We start from the raw sequence: 18,193 nt of genomic DNA on the forward strand, positions 1-18,193 counted from the left end.
CCAGGCGGGAAGACCTGAGGTTGCGGGAGGGGACATAGCTGCACAAGAGAGAAGAAATAAAAGCAGGGCCGAGGCCAGCCAGCGCCTTGAAGATGATGCAGCCCAGTTTGAAATAACAGCGCTCGGCCACCGGAAGCCAGTGTAAGGATTTTAGCAAGGGACGGACGTGCTGATGTCTGGGCTGGTGAAAGATCAGTCGGGCCGCCTGGTTCTGGACCCTCTGGAGCCGGTTCAGTTGGTAGGCCGGGATCCCGACATAAAGGGAGTTTGCGTAGTCGACTCTGGACATGACCAGGGCCAGGAGGGCCAGGGTAAGTGCCTCGGTCATGAGAAAGCGGGCAATCTTCCGAATAGTTCGAAGATGGAAAAAACTGGGAGACACCACAGAATTAATCTGCACCTTCATTGACAGGTCTTTAGAAATAATCACTCCGAGGCTTTTGGCAGAGTCGACGGGGCAAGGGGGACTGCCGAGGTCAGAGGGCCAGAAATTGGAATTCCATGGATTGGAGGTCCCCCCGATAAGAACCAGCACAGTCTTATCGGGGTTCAGTTTCAGGTGGTTTGCTCCCATCCAGTCGCTGATGTGGTGCAGAGTCGACTGAAAATTATCAACTGATTGGTCCGAGGGGTCGATGTTAAAAATAAGCTGGATGTCATCTGCATATTTGAAAGCAGTGACATGGCTTCCTCGCAGGGACCGAATCAGAGGGGTAAGGTAAAGGTTAAAGAGGAGGGGGGAGAGGGAAAAGCCCTGAGGGACATGTCCCCATACCCCTAACACCCCTAAATCTAGGGTTTATAGGCACCCCTGGCACCAGAACCTCAAATCGGAATCTACTTGTAACCAAGGACAAATGAGAGAAACAAGTCTGCGACTTTAAGACCTGCACATAGCAAAGGCGCGATAGCCTGCCCCTGTGGCAACAGCTCTGCAACTGCACAACTGCAACTCATCTCGGACCAGAGACCAGTTTCACAGGCACATTGCACTCCCGGAACCAAAGACTCACTGACCTTGCCCCGGGATCTCCCAAAAGTAAATGGTCTAGGGCATTGTAGGAAACGTAGTTGTGTTTGCTACTACTAAGTTGTGTTGGTGGGCAGCCCTGCTACCAGTAGCTTTACTTGATTCTGCACCTTGTAGGAACACCGCAACTCCTTCAACCCAATGCCCTAGTGGCCCCGTTATTGAACTTTTGCACCTCTCTCCTGATGATCGTCGTCCAAGCAGCAAAACTAGCTCCCGCAGCGCCCACCTTCATCACCATGGACAGCTAGCACCTTCCTGCACAGGGACCTATGAGTTAGGTAAACTTCAACTGATTGTTGTGGCCTGGTCCTGGGACCTACATCACCTTACCCCAAATGGTTTCCACTGGATTCGACCTGCAAGTGACCAATGTTACTATTGTTTTCCACAATACTGCAACGTTAAAGTTTTGCAGAAGACAACAGCACTGATTTATTTTTTCTTTGAAAATCCGTAACTCCTGGTTTACTTATCCGACTGTCTTCATTTTGGTGTCTAGATTTATATAAAATCTATTTTGGTATCGGATTTCTTTCAAGTTGTGTCAATTACTTATTAGCCAAGTGGGTTCCCTGAAATGCTTAACACACTTTCCTCTAGTAAAGTCTCACTATCTGTGCCACACTACCAGGACTAAGCTAGCGATTTATTAGTGTGAATCCAAAAAGACCTATCTGGGGTATTGTGAGAGTATTGCATAGTGAAGCCAAATCAGCCTCACTACATAATACTCCACTTTCCCACACATAGATACACTGTCTTCGTAAGTTCAGTATAAATCCATGCTTCAGTGGTATAATACCACTTGTTTCAATGGAAATTGTGCAAAGAGATACAAATTAATTAAGGTAATTCATATTTTCAGTACTTTAAATTATTTTTAAATTTACAGATTTTAGCAGTGTCAAAGGTGGAGGAATGCTAGATCGTCTTCAAGGTGATTCTTTTGCATGTACTAACCTCAGCCTGAATGTTACAGTGTCGAGTACTGATAATGGCACCAGCTTCTTCTATCATTTTTAAGATAGTTCCTCCATGGACGTTCCCTGCAATGTTAGCATCATCAGGTCGCATTATACTGTAATGATAAAAAAAAAGAAGTTTAGACATAGTATGATTTGTCTTTTAATAAAGAAGATACTTTAATAATATACACACTAATTCCTAAAATGCAAATACATTCAGAGCTGTGGCAGTCAACTAGACCAGTGAAAACTCTCAACTAGTGATGTCCATTGTTTTTTCTGTGAACAAAGTTTCAAGTACAAATATGACTTTTTGGTAAACTGCAGTTAGCAATTTTTTCTTTTTACAAATTCTAGGCCATGTTGTTGTTTCTGCAAGCAAACTGGCAACATTTTCTCATAAATTCTAATTTAATTTGAAAATTGATCTGCCCGTTGTGAGTTGAATTTAAAAGTGGGTGGATATTGGTGATAGCTTTTAGCTGAGAACAATTTAATGAGGACACACATGTCACAAATATCACATGAAAGAGCATTTTGTGACGTATGGCTAGTGATCGAATGTATGGCGTTACAACGCATACATTTACAATGCATGCCTTTACAACGCAGTTTTTACATCGCATCCTTTACAACGCATTCTTTTACATTGCATGCCATTACATCGCATTTTTAGAAACTACCTTTACAACGCATTCCATTACATCGCATTAAACCTTTACAACGCATTCCATTGCAATACATACCATTACATCACATTTAAGGTAGTGTTGGATAGTATAGAGTTAATAATTACTATTTTAACTCCAGTGAGTGCAACAGTAGGGTAAGTGTTGGATAGTGTAGGGGTAAAAAGTACTATTCTAACTCCAGTGAGTGCAACAGTAGTGTAACTGTTGGATAGTGTAGGGGTAAAAATTACTATTCTAACTCCAGTGAGTGCAACAGTCGGGTAAGTGTTGGATAGTGTAAGGGTACTATGCTTTGGAATGGTATGCATTGTAATGACTTGCGATGTAATGCCTGCGTTGTAGTGACATGCGTTGTAATGACATAAGCTGTAGTGACATGCAATGTAATGGCTGCGTTGTAATGACATGCTATGTAAAGGATGTTGCGATGTAATGACTGCTATGTAAAGGTAGTGTGATGTAATAACTGTGTTGTAAAGGTTGTTTCCCCTTGTGATCATGGTATTTATAAGAATTGTGGGAAGCTCATACGAGGAAAATGTTGCCACTTTACACACCTCTACTCTGAACCAAGGAGGTTGCATAAGGGGATACCTTTTAATAAATTCCTTTTGGTACAGAGATTTCCATTAACCCCTCCCATGCTCATGACGAGCTCAGCTCGTCATGAGGTAGCCTGGAGCTGTGCTCATGACGAGCTGAGCTCGTCATGACACCAGCAAAATGGCAATTCCCAGCACAGGAGGGGAATTGCCTTAGCAGCCATAGTGTTAAAACACCACGTACACATTTTTCTCGTGTGTTTGAGTCCTTATCTCTTTTTACTTGTATTCATTTCAGTATTTCTAGTTTTCAAGAAACTAATTTCCTTCTGGTACAATCAAAACACTAATTACAGACAAAATGCACCAACAATAACAAATCACATTACATTATAATTAACATATAAAGAAATTATTCAAAAATACATTATCTACTGAGCAAACCAGAATTGTGGCTAATGTGTTCAAGAAAAGTCACTCCAGTTTTGTTTCCTCCCCCTTGCTTTAGGCATGGAATTTAGCTAACGCATATTGTGACCTACACTCAATAATTTTTGTTGGAATCCTAGATAATGATTTTATCTCCGGGCTGTATATCCTATCATTCCCATGCAACAATGCCAACGCGTTTTGACCTCCTAGAGTATGGGGCTTACATACAAATCTTTTTGGAGGTCATGATCAGGGCAAACGAGAAAAACTCGCTAATTTGTTACCAAACAGTGAAGACTGCACACTTTGTGTGTGCGACCACTTTTGCGTCCGACTCGGTGCTGAAGAGGGCCAGAGAACAATAATTTAATAAGTACGCCAGTCTTGTCGAAAGTAACCCTTGAGGAATACACACATCAAGTGTGCAACACTTTTCCAGACATCTCTTGGTTATCGGATGCCAGACGCAATTTGTTATTTAGTCCGCCAATCTTATAGAAGTGCAAGCGGGACCTGCTTTCGCCCCTGGTCTGCATCCGGATTGAATAAGGTAACTATTAAGTCGCACCTCGGCCATGCACAGTGATATTACAAATTAAGAAAAAGAAGTCATGAGTGATGTACTATCTAGGGTAAATAGCAGTATATGGCGAGAGCGTGAGTTTTAATTAAATAATTAATATAGAATGAAATTAATGAAATGCTACGGGGATCTAAGGTTTTCAGTCAGATTAAGGTGCTTTGTATGGCATGAGGATTGCTATATTAGTGGTATGTATAAAAACTAAAAGATACCAGGGATTGCAGGCCCATTCAGGGCATAATTGTTACCATATATTGAATTTTCTATCCTTGTAAAAAGACCTTTTTTAATAAGCACTTGTACTTTCATAGATAAGGAAGTACGCATTTTTTAGACCAATTCTTGCGCCATTACATACTATGATCATGTAAATTTGGAATTCAATGAATTAATTTTTCGAAACAATAAGGATAGTCAAATTGTTGATAAAATATGTAGAATGAAGGTATGATAAATACATTTTCTCTTTTTGATACATTCTAACATGAAATACTCAACAATGTTTTAGAATGTCATTCGGTACAGGCCAAGATGGCCAAAATATTTGTCTATTGTTTGAACCGTTTTCTGTTTCTACACTAAAAAAGTGTGCATTCTTTTAAATAGATGAGGGAGGTATGACACAAACACAGTGATCAAGGTGTGGAGTCCCCTTATTTGTTTTTTCCCTGTGGAGGAAAGATGGAGTGTTGTGGTATTTGAGTGATAACTAATGTCAAAAGGAAAAACACAGGGACTACCATCTGGAAAATGAATAGATAACATCGCGCTGCCATGGCTCACGTGGATAACTGCAAAGATTGAGAGATAACTGTAGTCTTTTTCTGATATTTCTGTGCCAAGTGTTTTTAAACAATTACTGCTGAGGATTGCAATGTAGCTAAAACACGCATGCTGTGTTTAAATACATTTTAAATGACCCTGTGAGTGCGCTGCAATTTCTTTTTGTAAGATATATATATTACCTACTGGTGGTCGCCAGTAGGTAGTTATAGTTGGGACCTGGTTACCATAAGAAAATCTCAACATTCTATTCCCAATAACTTTGGCGCCGATTGACGAATCTTCGCGAAATTGTCAAAACGTATGGCCAGCTCCGGTCCGCTCATATCTTGAAAGTTTTGCGGTGATTCGGAAAGCGGGGGCAAGAAAAAAGGGGTCCCAAAAAGTGTTTTCTCTATGCAATTTTCCATAGGAAACTTTAGACACAGCTACAGCCCGAACTGCTGAACGGAATTACACCAACTTTGGGAAAAAGGCAGCCATTGGTTCAGAAAGAGCTTTTTTGTTAAATGGTGTAAATCCGTTCAGTCGTTTTTAAATATTAATGGAAAAGAAATATATATATCTGGGCATAGACTAACCACACAACTCTGAATGTCAGCACTTCATCCAGGAAGTGTTGGCAGCCATCTTGGGACCAATATACATGATAGCACCTCATTAAAAAGCATTGCAGTTAATAGAAGGTTTTAAGTCTTTAGTTACATTATAAATCATTTGTTGATGGTACCATGCTCATTTTAGGAATTGTGGTGTGTTCTAAGGTGATTTTACCATGTGAAAAAGCCTTCTGCTAGGATATCATGAATCGTGAGAAAACTATGTTCTTATGCTTTTCCCACAGAGGTTTGGAAGATGATCTATAAGCAAAACTGAGAACATATTTTCTGTAAATTCACATTATCTTTCTCAGTCATGTGAGAATGAAGTCTGTCATTCTCAGTAAAACATGTCCATCCAACAAGGGCAGAGGTTATACCCAAACTTCTTTTGCTTCTTCCTTGTTTTTCCTGACCTGTGGCTGTTGGCAATAGGACTCTGGGCACTTTACCACTGCTGACCAGTGCTAAAATGCATATGCTCTCTGTGTAAATTGTTATTGTAATTGGTTATCCATGATTGGCATATTTGTATCACCAAGAAGTCCCTAGTATATGGCAGTGAGTGTGCCAGGGCTGGTGATACAAATGCTACTAGTGGGCCTGCAGCACTGATTGTGCCACCCACATGAGTAGCCCTAAAATGGTGTCTCAGGCCTGCCACCGCAGTGCCTGTGTGCAGTCTGTGAACTGCCATGTCTTCCTGGTCAGTGTCTCCACTGACCAGGTCTAACCCTTCCCTTTCTGTGCACCTTGGTCACCCATATGCAAGGCCCAAGGTACCCCCTCGGCCAGGGTGCAGTGTATGTGAAAGGTACAGCATTTACTAGTGCAGGTGACATGCTCTGGTAGTGAATGACAGCCATTTCGTTTTTCACTATTGCAAGGCTACCTTGCCCATAGGCTATCATGGGGAATGCTGGCTACAGTGGCTACCAGCATATCTTCCCATAGGAGCAAGGTAGGACATAAAAGTCTGGTATCCCTGAACTCAGTATTTAATAACACATCTTTTAGGAAAGGTGTTTTTTAAATCCAATGTTTGGGAACAGCACTTTTAGAAAGTGGCTGTTCTCTTGTCTGACCTTTCTGTGTGCCTTGGCCTGTTTGTGAATTGACTGTATGATTTGTGAGTGAGAGGGCTGGGGGATTCCAGGAAACAGAATGAGTCAGCCCAGTGGTGAATAGAGAGATCTGCATCTAGATGGGAGGGAGGAGTTGCACCTGGGACCTGAAGAGGACTGTGCATGCCCCCCACAGTGATGGCTCCACCCCCTGTGGTGCGTCTGATGTCTCTGCCCTGCACTGTGAAAGGAGAGAAGGAATCATGTCAAAAAAGAGCTCCAGGGCTGTGCTTTCCCTCCACAATGCTGGCTCCAGCTCCAGTGGGGCGTCTGATGTTTCTGCTCTGCACTGTGAAAGGAAAGAAGGAGTCATGTAAACAGAGTGCTCCAGAACTGGTTTGGACCGGGCTCAGAGCCCTCCTGCACACAGGGAGCAAAGACTTTTTGGGGTATAAGTACAGGACCCTAGACCACTGAACTTTAAATCATCCTGGAATCAAGAAGGCTGGTGATACAAATGCTACTAGTGGGCCTGCAGCACTGATTGTGCCACCCACATGAGAAGCCCTAAAATGGTGTCTCAGGCTTGCCACCGCAGTGCCTGTGTGCCTCTGGAAGTTGTACCTGTGTTGGGAAGATGGAAACCAAGATTTAAAGAACTTTCTGCAAGTTTTAACGCATCGCTCGCTTGCGGAGCGCATCCCCGTCAGTGCGAGGAAATTCCCGCCGCTACGGAGGCCGAGATCGTCGCAGCGCCTATTGCGGCTGCCAGAGTCGTTGCATCCTTAGCTTGCGGGAAGCAACAGTCTGGTGCGGGAAGATTACCATCGCTGCGAGTATCGTCGCAGAGCCTGTCGTCACTGGGTGAGATCGTCGCACCGCTTGCTTGCGGACCGCATCACGACTCTGCAAGAGTCATCGCAGAGCTATTGCATCGAGGGGTCGCGAGAGGAGTAGATAGACGCTAAGCTGCGCATCATTGCCGCACCGGAGATCATCGCCGCCCCGAAGATCGTCGCATCGTACCTTTTGTGAGTCACTGCCACCGAAACCTGCGCACCAGAATCCATGCAAGGTATCGCATCACTTCCCCTACAGACCAGAGTCAGCGCAACACGCCCGCTACGTTCAGCGGGGTTGTCGCATCGCCTTCCCAGGGTCTCAGGAGTGATGCATTACTTGCTTTTCATCACTGCAGCTTTCACTTGGAACTTTTGTCGCATCTAAAGGTACTGTTGGCTAAAACATGGAGCAACTGTGGATTATTTAATGCAACCTTAAGAACTCATTTAAAACCATATTCTTGAACTGTGTATGTTGGAATTTTGTTGTGTTGGTCTTGTGTAGTTTAGATTAAAAATACCTTTATTTTTCTAAACTGTTGTGGAGTCAGTTTGTGGTGTTTTCACTGTGTTACTGTGAGTGCTGGTACAAAAACTTTGCACATTGCCTTTGATAAGCCTGACTGCTCGTGACATGCTACCAAGGGGGTGAGCAGGGGTTATCTAAAGCGTGTTACCCTGATTAGAAGCAAGGGTCCCTATTTGGACAGTGGTACCTACCTCTGCCAATTAGAGACCCCCAGTTCTAACACTGTCAGTTCCTAGAGTGTTCTAAACAACAACTAGAGCACTAATAGTCCTACTTATGACAAATGTATTGCACACCTGTAGCCATCTTGATTGGAATAAAGTGTTAACTCTTGAAACATTTAATTTAAAAAGGAACAAAATGAGGGGGTTCATTTTGCCATAGAAAGTATGATTAGTGCTGCAGAAAGAAAAATGAGGGCACATTTTGAATGACTTCTCAAATCCTCTTCTATTTCATTAAACAATTCTGACATGCAGACTGAAACATGCTCTTTCAATACCAGCAGCAGATTTCCCTGGTGAGCAGTAGCTTAACTACAGTGATCTAATAAGCAACGTGAGTGCTAACATTCTGAATTTATGGCAAATGTGTGACACATCTGAATGCCTTCTTGATGGAATCAACTGAAAGTATTTCCTACTGAGGAGACTGTAGTAAATGAGGAAATTAGGAAACTTCATAACAAATAAGTCTCCCAAGATGGCCACCAGAGACAAAAGAGCCCAAATGTAGCACAAATATCATCCAGATATAGCCCAATGACAGAATGTCCCAGAGTGTTCTAAAGAACAACTAGAGAGCTAACAGTCTTATATCAAACGTTTGGGACACCTGAAGCCATCTTGATTGGAATAAAGTGGTAACACTTAAAACATTTATTTTGCAAAGGAACAAAATGAGTGGGTTCATTTTGCCATAGAAATTATTAGTGCTGCAGAAAGAAAAATTAGGGCACATTTTGACTTCTCAAATCTTCTTCTATTTCATTAATAAATTCTGACATGCAGACTGAAACATGCACTTTGAATACCAGTAGCAGACTTTCCTGGTGAGCAGTAGCTTTACTACAGTGATCTAATGAGCAGCTAGAGTGCTAACATTCAGAATCTATGGCAAATGTGTGACATATCTGAATACCTTCTTGATGGAATCAAAGTAAAAAACTGAAAGCATTTCCTAATGAGGAGACTGCAGTAAATGAGGAAATTAGGAAACTTCATAACAAATAAATCTCCCAAGATGGCCACCAGAGACAAAAGAGCCCAAATATAGCACAAATATCACCCAGATGAAGCCCACATGTAGCCGAATGACAGAAGTGTGCAAAACACTTTTTATTTTTTATGTTTTTGCAGTTTTATATAGTACAGACTTGTTAGGTATTGGAGTTCTTTACATGAGCATTGGTTACATCACACAAGAACAAATTCATTTTGGCTGTAGACATGGGGAGGTTAAGTGATTTGACCAGAATCACAGAATGTCGAGCTGAAGCAGAAACTCTAACCTGGTTCCCCAGTTGCAAAGTCTGCAGCTCTGGAAGTAACACAACATCCTCTCCCCTAAGTGCAACATTTAATCAAGTGGTCAACTGGATAAAAAAATAAAGATAACAAATAATTTAAAAGTGCTTTGTCGGTATTTGAAAACTCAGAAAATATTACCATATGGAAGTCCCCAACCAGTAATATGATATCACCAGTACTAGCCGAAACAAAATTCTGGCTGCTGCACCAAGCATACTGGACGCCAGCCCGACTAGCTAAAGTAGGTCTCACCGATAGCGACCGGTGCTGGAACTGTGAGAGAGAAAATGGCGACCTAGCCCACCTCATCTTCTATTGCAGCAAGGTTAGCAAATTCTGGAGGAAGGTGTTCGACTTTACTAACAACGCTCTAGGCTGCACCCTGAAACAAGAATTTGGCACCATAGTAACAGGACATCTAAACACTGACGTGAACTCAAAACAAGACAGAAACCTTCTTCACTTCCTCCTGACCAGTGCGACAAAAACGGTGTTAGCCAAATGGAAAAACACCGCTAAGGCCACATTCAAGGGGTGGCTAAACTGGGTGACGCACCGGAGAGGGGCCGACAACACTGCACTAAGACACACACCTTGAAGAAAGCCCAATAGAAAAATGTGGTCATCCTTAGACAGTTTCCTAGACCCGCACAAGCCACCGTAAACAGTTGTGAGCAGGCAAAACAGAGACAATTATCAACAGTGTTTGACGGTCGATACCCAACCAGCTGCCAAACGCCTTTATGTTATAAATTTTTATGTTATATGTTAGAACTAGGTACAGGACCGAAAAGCAAAGGGTCCTTAGCAAATAAGCCACAGCGTCGCAAGCCCACAGGACATTCAACAATGAAAAGAAACCACCCAGCAACCAGCTATCCAAAGTCTTTATACAATCCGAGTACGCCAATTGTAATGGCGAAATGTACTATTTGTTATATGTGTATATATATTCTGTCAAAGAAAACAATAAAAATATATTACAAAAAAAAACTCAGAAAATATGTCTTAATTTTAGTTTTTTAGAGCACTAACCATAATTTTGATGCAAATAAGACCCTCTCATATATGTAATTTCTAAAGGAAATGCTCTAGGTATTGCAGTTTTGATTACATCAAGATGACGTCAGGCGTTCCACACTTCTGTAATAAATATAGAATGTTAGCAATCAAGTTGTTCATTAGGATACTATTGAGAGGCAGAGGCCAGGGGCACGGACTCTGAAAATTGAAGGCAGGTAGGAGGGTGCAGAGGCAACAATTTGACCACTCTGGGCAGGCAGGAAGGGCAGTGGCAGCACAACAGACTTTGGAGGGCAGTGGAAAGGGGGGAGTGGCAACAAACCAACAATACAGGACTGACAAGAGAGGCTGTGGCAATATAATAGACCATTGTGGGCAGAAGGAAGAGGCAGTGGTAGTACAACCATTAATGCCAACAGACCTGATTCAGCCAGGAAACATCCAATGTTTTTAAACCCAAATGGGCTTTATTAAATCTGTCTCCTGTCTACAATCTCCTCTTTTTCAATGTACGTCAAAGGGGAAAATCAATACCCCAGTTTCTTTTTCAAAATCTCCCTCTTACCAAGTTCAAAATGTTAGCAAGTATGGTACATTGGATCATGGAAGGCAGGAGGAATTGGGGTAGGGACATGGACTCGGATAACAGAGGACAGGAGGGACATGGAGAGGTACACTAAACTGACCCAACAGGGCAGGCATCAGGGTTTGCAGCAGCACAATACACCACACAGGGCATGCGGGACGGGAGTGCAGCACAACAATCCATAGAAAGCAATAGGGAGGGGACAAGACCATGCACATGGACAACAGAGAACAGAGGGGAAGAGGCAATGGTAGCTAGCTGACCATAAAGTACAGACAGGAGAGAAAGCTGCAGCATAACGGACCATAAAGGGCAGGAGGGACGGATATGGGGCATTACAATGGAACAGACAAGCCAGGAGGGTGGGAATAGTGGTCTGCACATGGAAACAGAGGGCTGGGGGCAAGGGGGCAGGACAGGAGCAGCAAGATGACCATGGAGGTCAGGCAGGATGGGCACTAGAAAAAATACACACCATGGAGAGCAACAGTGAGACTATAACGGCATACACACAGACCATGGAGGGAAGGTGGGAGGGGGTCAGGGGCACTAGCTGACCCCACAAGGAAGGTGGGAGGGGCCATGGCAGCACAGAGACCATGCATGGCAAGCAGGAGTGTTAATGGCAGCACAATGGCTATGATGGGCAAGAAGGAAGGTGCTGGGACATGCACAAAGGACCATGGAGGATAGAAGGGAGGGTCAGGACCTGGGCACAGACAAGAGAGTTCAGGAAAAGGGGCCTCACAACAGACCATGCTGGTCAGGCAGGAGGAGAAGTTGCAGCACAACAGACCAGGGAGAAGAGAAGGGTGTGGCAGTAAAATGGACCATGGAGGATAGGAGGAAGGGGATAGGGGCATGGAATGTGGACAGGCAGGGTGGAGGTGGCAGGGACAGGTTACAGTTATCTGACAATGCTTGGCAGGTGGGAGGGAGTGTCAGCTCAACAGAACACTCAGATTAGATAGGAGTGGCAGGTCCATGGAACATGGTGGCAAAAAGGATGGAGTAGGGGCATGCACACAGACATCGGAGGGCAGGGGAAGGAGAATAGGGGCAGCAAGCTAAGAACAGAAGCTAACCAGGAGGACAATGATGGGGCATAGAATTGGGCAAATGAGGGCAGGAGGAGTGGACTGGTACAATCATGCTAAATGGAGGGCAGTGGGAGCACATCAGACCATGCATGGCAGGAGAGAGGAGGCTAGTCCATGGATTCAGACAACAGAGGATATGGAGGAGGTGGATGGGGCAGCAAGCTAACTGTTCAGAGAAGGCGGGAAGGCCGGTGGCAGAACAACAGCTACACAGGGCTGTAATAAGGGAGCAGGGACATGGACTTGGACAATGGATGGCTAGGAGGTGGGAAGGCAGGAGCAGCAAGCTTGGGTGGGGGCTGCACAATGCCAGGCCCTGCTTCCAACACCCCACCATCCATTGTGATATGCATCTTACTCAACGTAAAAAAAACCTAGAAATTAGCTGAAAAAAACAAAGATTACAGGGACGGTATAGTTAGACTCAGATTGCACTCATACACAACCAGTGAGATTCAGCAGTTATAGTTACCTGAGCTAACTATAACGTACTCCCCCGCAATGTACTGCTAATGACCTCAGACATTACATCATTCATGACATGGTCAGTTAAATCACTCATGACATCACTCATGACATCTCAAATGAGCTGTGAATGGAATGGAACTATAATCGCTAGATCTTTATGTAGGGATAGTGTGTGTATATTAACAACCTTTTTTTATTTCGTGTAAGAACCATTATAATATGCAACAGGCCCTGATTAATATGGTCAGACTGATTTGCATATGGCCATGTCTGAACTGGGGTGGCAGAGTGGACTAAAGAACTGTGATGGATTAAACCCAGATCTGTTGACTGGGTGTGAGTATTTGATTGGTTCAGATGCTCCGTCCATCACCACCCCCTTTTGTACTGCTTTGTTCGCCATAAGCTGGCAAGGTATGCTCAGACGTGAGTCCCTTGCTCACTTTGCCACTGGATTCAAGCAAGCCTGGCTAAGGACGGCTGAAATGCCAAAAACCGGTCCTAGGAAGCTTGTTTCTGGTCCGGGGAAGGTATGGCTTGGCAGTTCGGGCTGGACTGTTTCCATGAGGCACAGGGTCAGATTGATTTGCATAATGGTTTGAACTGGGGTGGCAGAGTGGGCTAAAGAACGGTGATGGATTAAACCCAGATCTGTTGACTGGGTGTGAGTGTTTGATGCTCCGTCTATCACCACCCCCTTTTGTACTGCTAACAACCTCAGCCATTACATCATTCATGACATGGTCAGTTAAATCACTCATGACATCACTCATGACATCTCAAATGAGCTGTGAATGGAATGGAACTATAATCTCTAGAACTTTATTTAGGGATAGTGTGGGTATATTAACACCCCTTTTTTTCTTCTTTTGTGTAAGAACCATTATAATATGCAACATGCCCAGATTAATATGGCCGATAGCCTTTCACTTTAAAGTAATGTGTAGTCCATTGTTTATGTTGATGTTTGCAATCCTAAGTATGTTTATTATGAGTAAGTCACGTTGACGAACATACAGGTATGGCGGTCACGAGGCAAGATATGCTAAAATCACATTGTGTGCATATTATCACTTGTTTTCTTTTCTTTATTGTATCAATTCCTGAATTTTCACATCATGACCAGACCATTATGGCTGACAGCTTTTTGGATTAAAGTAATATGTAGTCCTTTGTTAACTGGAGCCATTTGTACATTTAAATAAGGATGCTACAATGGCGTCTTGTATCGTTATAAAGGTTCGGACAAGCCCAAATGCGTGGATCACGTCCTTTGCAGATTAACCCCTTCGCTGCTCATGACGAGCTCAGCTCGTCATGAACAATGGGATTTGAAGAAGTTCAGCACCCGGGGTGAATTGCCTTAGCATTGATGTGGTTAAATACTTCCAAACTACAACCTGAGTGCTGATTCCTTACTTGTAAGAGTGAGAGGAGATTAAATACATATATATAAAATTCATTGAAAACACACAAGTTTCAGGGCTATTATAGTTAGAAATTAGCATTTAAAAAACCTCAGAAATTCATACAAAAAAACACAGGTTTCATGGACGTCATAGTGAGTTCAACATTTCACTCGTACAAAACAACAGAAATATGACCGTTATAAATAGTTGTGCTAACTATAACTCACGCCCCCGCAATGCACTGCTGATGATGTCACATATTACATCACTCATGACATGGTCAGTGACATTACTGATGGCATCTCAAATGACATCACTGACGACATCATCCATGTGATCATCTGATCACACCCTAAAATACAGACTACCATTCTCGAAACCATAGACACACCAATACTAGTACAGCTCCAATATTCTGCACACTATGCATGCAGACCTGTAATCAGCTGCATAGCATTGATACAGTCTTTTAAATACTCAGTTAGTACCTATACAGTCTAGGAATCGTTCAGTCTGTCCCATGCAGTTCTCCATTCATCCATCCAGCACTATCTACATATCCTTTCACTTCACCAATACCTAAGCACTTATAAATTGAGCATGCACTCTCTTAGCAGCACTGAAATTACTCCAGTTATTAGTCATATACTTAAAGAATGGCCTAGCCACTAATATAAGTGCTGGTACAATATTTTGTACACTATGCATGAAGACCTTTACCATCTACATACTATTGAAACGCTCTTCTAAATATCCAGTTAGTACCTATGCAGTGTAGGAATCCTCCCGTCTGTCCCATGCATTTTTCCAATCACCCATCCAGTACTAGCTACTTATCCTATTACTCCACCAATACCTAAGCACTTATAATAACTGAAAAAATGTTTAGCATTTTTTGATATGTACTATTGTCTAGGTAAGATTAAGTAATCCAAACACTATCAATGTACAACTACTTTCAGCTGTGCACTATATATATAAACCTCTAACCAGCTTCTTAGTAAAGTACTACCCATGCAAACTAGGAATCCTCCTGTCTGTCCTGTCCATGCACTTCTACAATCACCCATCCAGCACTATCTACGTATCCTATCACTCCACAATACCTAAGCACTTATAAATTCAACATGTACTCTCTTTGCAGCATTGAAATTATTGTAGTTACTAGTCATGTACCTAATGAATGGCCTAGCCAGTATAACTAGTACAGCTACAATATTATGTGCACTATGCATGCAGACCTCTAATCAGCTACATAGCATTGATACAATCTTTTAAATACTCAGTTAGTACCTATGCAGTCTAGGAATCCTTCTGTCTGTCCCATGCACTTCTCCATTCAACCATCCAGCACTATCTACGTATCCTATCACTCTGCAAATACCTAAGCACTAAAAAATTTTGCATGCACTCTCTTTGCATCACTGAAATTACTCCAGTTATTAGTCATATACTTAACCCGTTCGATGCTGATGACGGAACCGCTCCGTCATCAGCTGCGGTTGGGCTGTGCTGATGACGGAGCGGTTCCGTCATGGCCCAGCCGCCGCGCCTGCGCGGCGCTGATTTTGCGCCTGCGCGGCGCGTTTTATTGAGCGGGGCGGGCCATGACGGAACCGCTCCGTCATGAGCACAGCTCAACTGCGGCTGGTGACGGAGCGGTTCTGTCACCAGCATGCGGCCGCCGCGCGGCCGCCCCGCCCTGTTAGCGCTGCGGCGGAATAGCCGCCGCAGCGAAAGAGTTAAGGAATGGCCTAGCAAGTGCGGGTACAATATTTTGTACACTATGTATGCAGACCTTTAACCAGCTACATACTATTGATACGCACTATCTACTTATCCTATTACTCCACCAATACCTAAGCACTTAGAAATTCACTATACACTCTGTTTGAAATACTGTAATTATTCTAGTTACTAGTCATGAACTTATGGAATGGCCTAGCTACTAACACAAGTACAGCTATAATATTTTGTGCTCTATCCAAACAGACCTCTAACTAGCTACATACTATCGATACACTCTTCTAAATACCCAGTTAGTACTCATGCAGTGTAGGAATCGTCCAGTCTGTCCTATGCGCTTCTTTAATCACTTATCTACCACTATCTACGTATCATACCACTCCACCAATACGTAAGCACTTATACATTAAGTGTTCACTCTGTTTGCAGCACTGTCATCATTCCAGTTACTAGTGGTATTCTTATAAAATGACCTAGGCACCAACACAAGTCCACATACAATATTCTGTGCATAATCCCTACAAATCTCTAAGCAGATACATACTATTCCTCCACTCCATTAAATACTGAAGTAGTACCCATGCAGCGTAGGATACCTCCTGTCAGTCTCATGCAATTCTTCAATCACCCATCCAGCACTAGGTTCTTATTGTATCAGTCTGCCAATACCTAAGCACTTATGGGGCAGATTTACAAGCACCGTGCGCCACCAGTACGTCACTTTTTGTAACGTAGTGATAGCGCCAGGCACTCCTTCATATTTACAAGGAGAGGAAAAGCCACGCTGCGTGGTTTTTCCTCTCCTTGTAAATACGACCCCTTCATGCACAGAACTTTGCGTTGAAGGGGCTTTCCATAGGTAGTGCTGTGGGTGTTCCTACGCAACACCCATAGAACAAGACATCTCCAGATTTATGAGAAATCATGAATCTGGGGATGTGTGTAAATGCTGCGCCATCCTAGAGTTAGTGTAGCAAGGCACAACCAACCCGGAAGCCAACCCACCCTACCATCAGCTGACCATCTTCCCCTCGTTAACACCCTTAACGCCTGGAACCCAATCTCCACTGAGGACACCATGCGCCTGATGAATTCCATCCACTCTGGATCCCCCACAGACCCATGCCCTCACCACATCTTCAACAAAGCAGACTCCATCATAGCTCCGCACCTCCGAGACGTCATCAACTGTTCTTTCAACTCCGCTACCTTCCCAGAAGACTGGAAACACGCTGAACTCACCGCCCTTCTGAAAAAACCAACCGCAGACCCCACCGAACTCAAAAACTACCGCCCCATCTCGCTTCTTCCATTCCCGGCCAAAGTCATCGAGAAAGCTGTCAACAACCAGCTCGCCGCCTTCCTCGAAACCAACAAATCACTCGACCCCTCACAATCTGGCTTCCGAGCCAAACACAGCACTGAGACCGCCCTCATCGCAGCGACAGACGACATTCGAACTCTACTGGACAATGGAGACACAGTCGCCCTCATCCTCCTCGACCTCTCTGCAGCCTTCGACACAGTCTGCCACAGCACCCTTCTACAACGCCTCAGAAACATCGGAATCCAAGGAAAGGCACTGGACTGGATCACCTCGTTCCTCACCGGAAGAACCCAGAGAGTCCGCCTCCCACCATTCAAGTCCGAGGCCTCTGAAATCATCTGCGGCGTACCACAAGGATCCTCACTCAGTCCCACCCTCTTCAACGTATACATGAGCCCCCTCGCAGCCATCGCCCGCCAACACAACCTCAACATCATCTCTTACGCGGATGACACTCAACTGATCCTATCTCTCACCAAGGACCCCAGCACCGCCAAAACTAACCTACACGAAGGAATGAAAGAAGTCGCCGAATGGATGAAACAAAGCCGTCTGAAACTGAACTCAGACAAAACAGAAGTCCTCATCCTAGGTAAATCCCCCTCTGCATGGGACGACTCCTGGTGGCCGGAAGCCCTCGGAAATGCACCCATCCCGACTGACCACGCACGGAACCTTGGCGTCATCCTGGATTCCTCACTCTCAATGAACAGACAAGTCAACGCCGTATCCTCTTCTTGCTTTAACATTCTTCGCATGCTCAGAAAAACATTTCGCTGGATCCCCTCCGAAACAAGGAAAACAGTCACCCACGCTCTAGTCACGAGCCGACTGGACTACGGAAACACCCTCTACGCAGGTACCACCGCTAAACTCCAGAAGAAACTACAACGAATCCAAAACGCCTCAGCCAGGCTCATATTAGACATCCCACGCAACGA

The 18,193-nt window shown here is 43.9% G+C and overlaps 1 protein-coding gene across 2 annotated transcripts in view; it reads right to left on the bottom strand.

Moving 5' to 3' along the window:
• The window catches only part of ACOT7 (acyl-CoA thioesterase 7), a 1,079,233-nt gene that overhangs the window by 943,462 nt on the left and 117,578 nt on the right, over positions 1 to 18,193 (bottom strand). For both annotated transcript variants that reach the window (XM_086921579.1, XM_086921580.1), the window contains exon 2: positions 1,994 to 2,111. In XM_086921579.1, coding sequence (XP_086777705.1) covers positions 1,994 to 2,111 — 118 coding nt within the window. The remainder of the gene's footprint in view (positions 1 to 1,993; positions 2,112 to 18,193) is intronic.

Source organism: Lissotriton vulgaris, chromosome 5, assembly GCF_964263255.1.
Source record: "Lissotriton vulgaris chromosome 5, aLisVul1.2, whole genome shotgun sequence".
In the NCBI taxonomy this organism is placed as follows: domain Eukaryota; kingdom Metazoa; phylum Chordata; class Amphibia; order Caudata; family Salamandridae; genus Lissotriton; species Lissotriton vulgaris.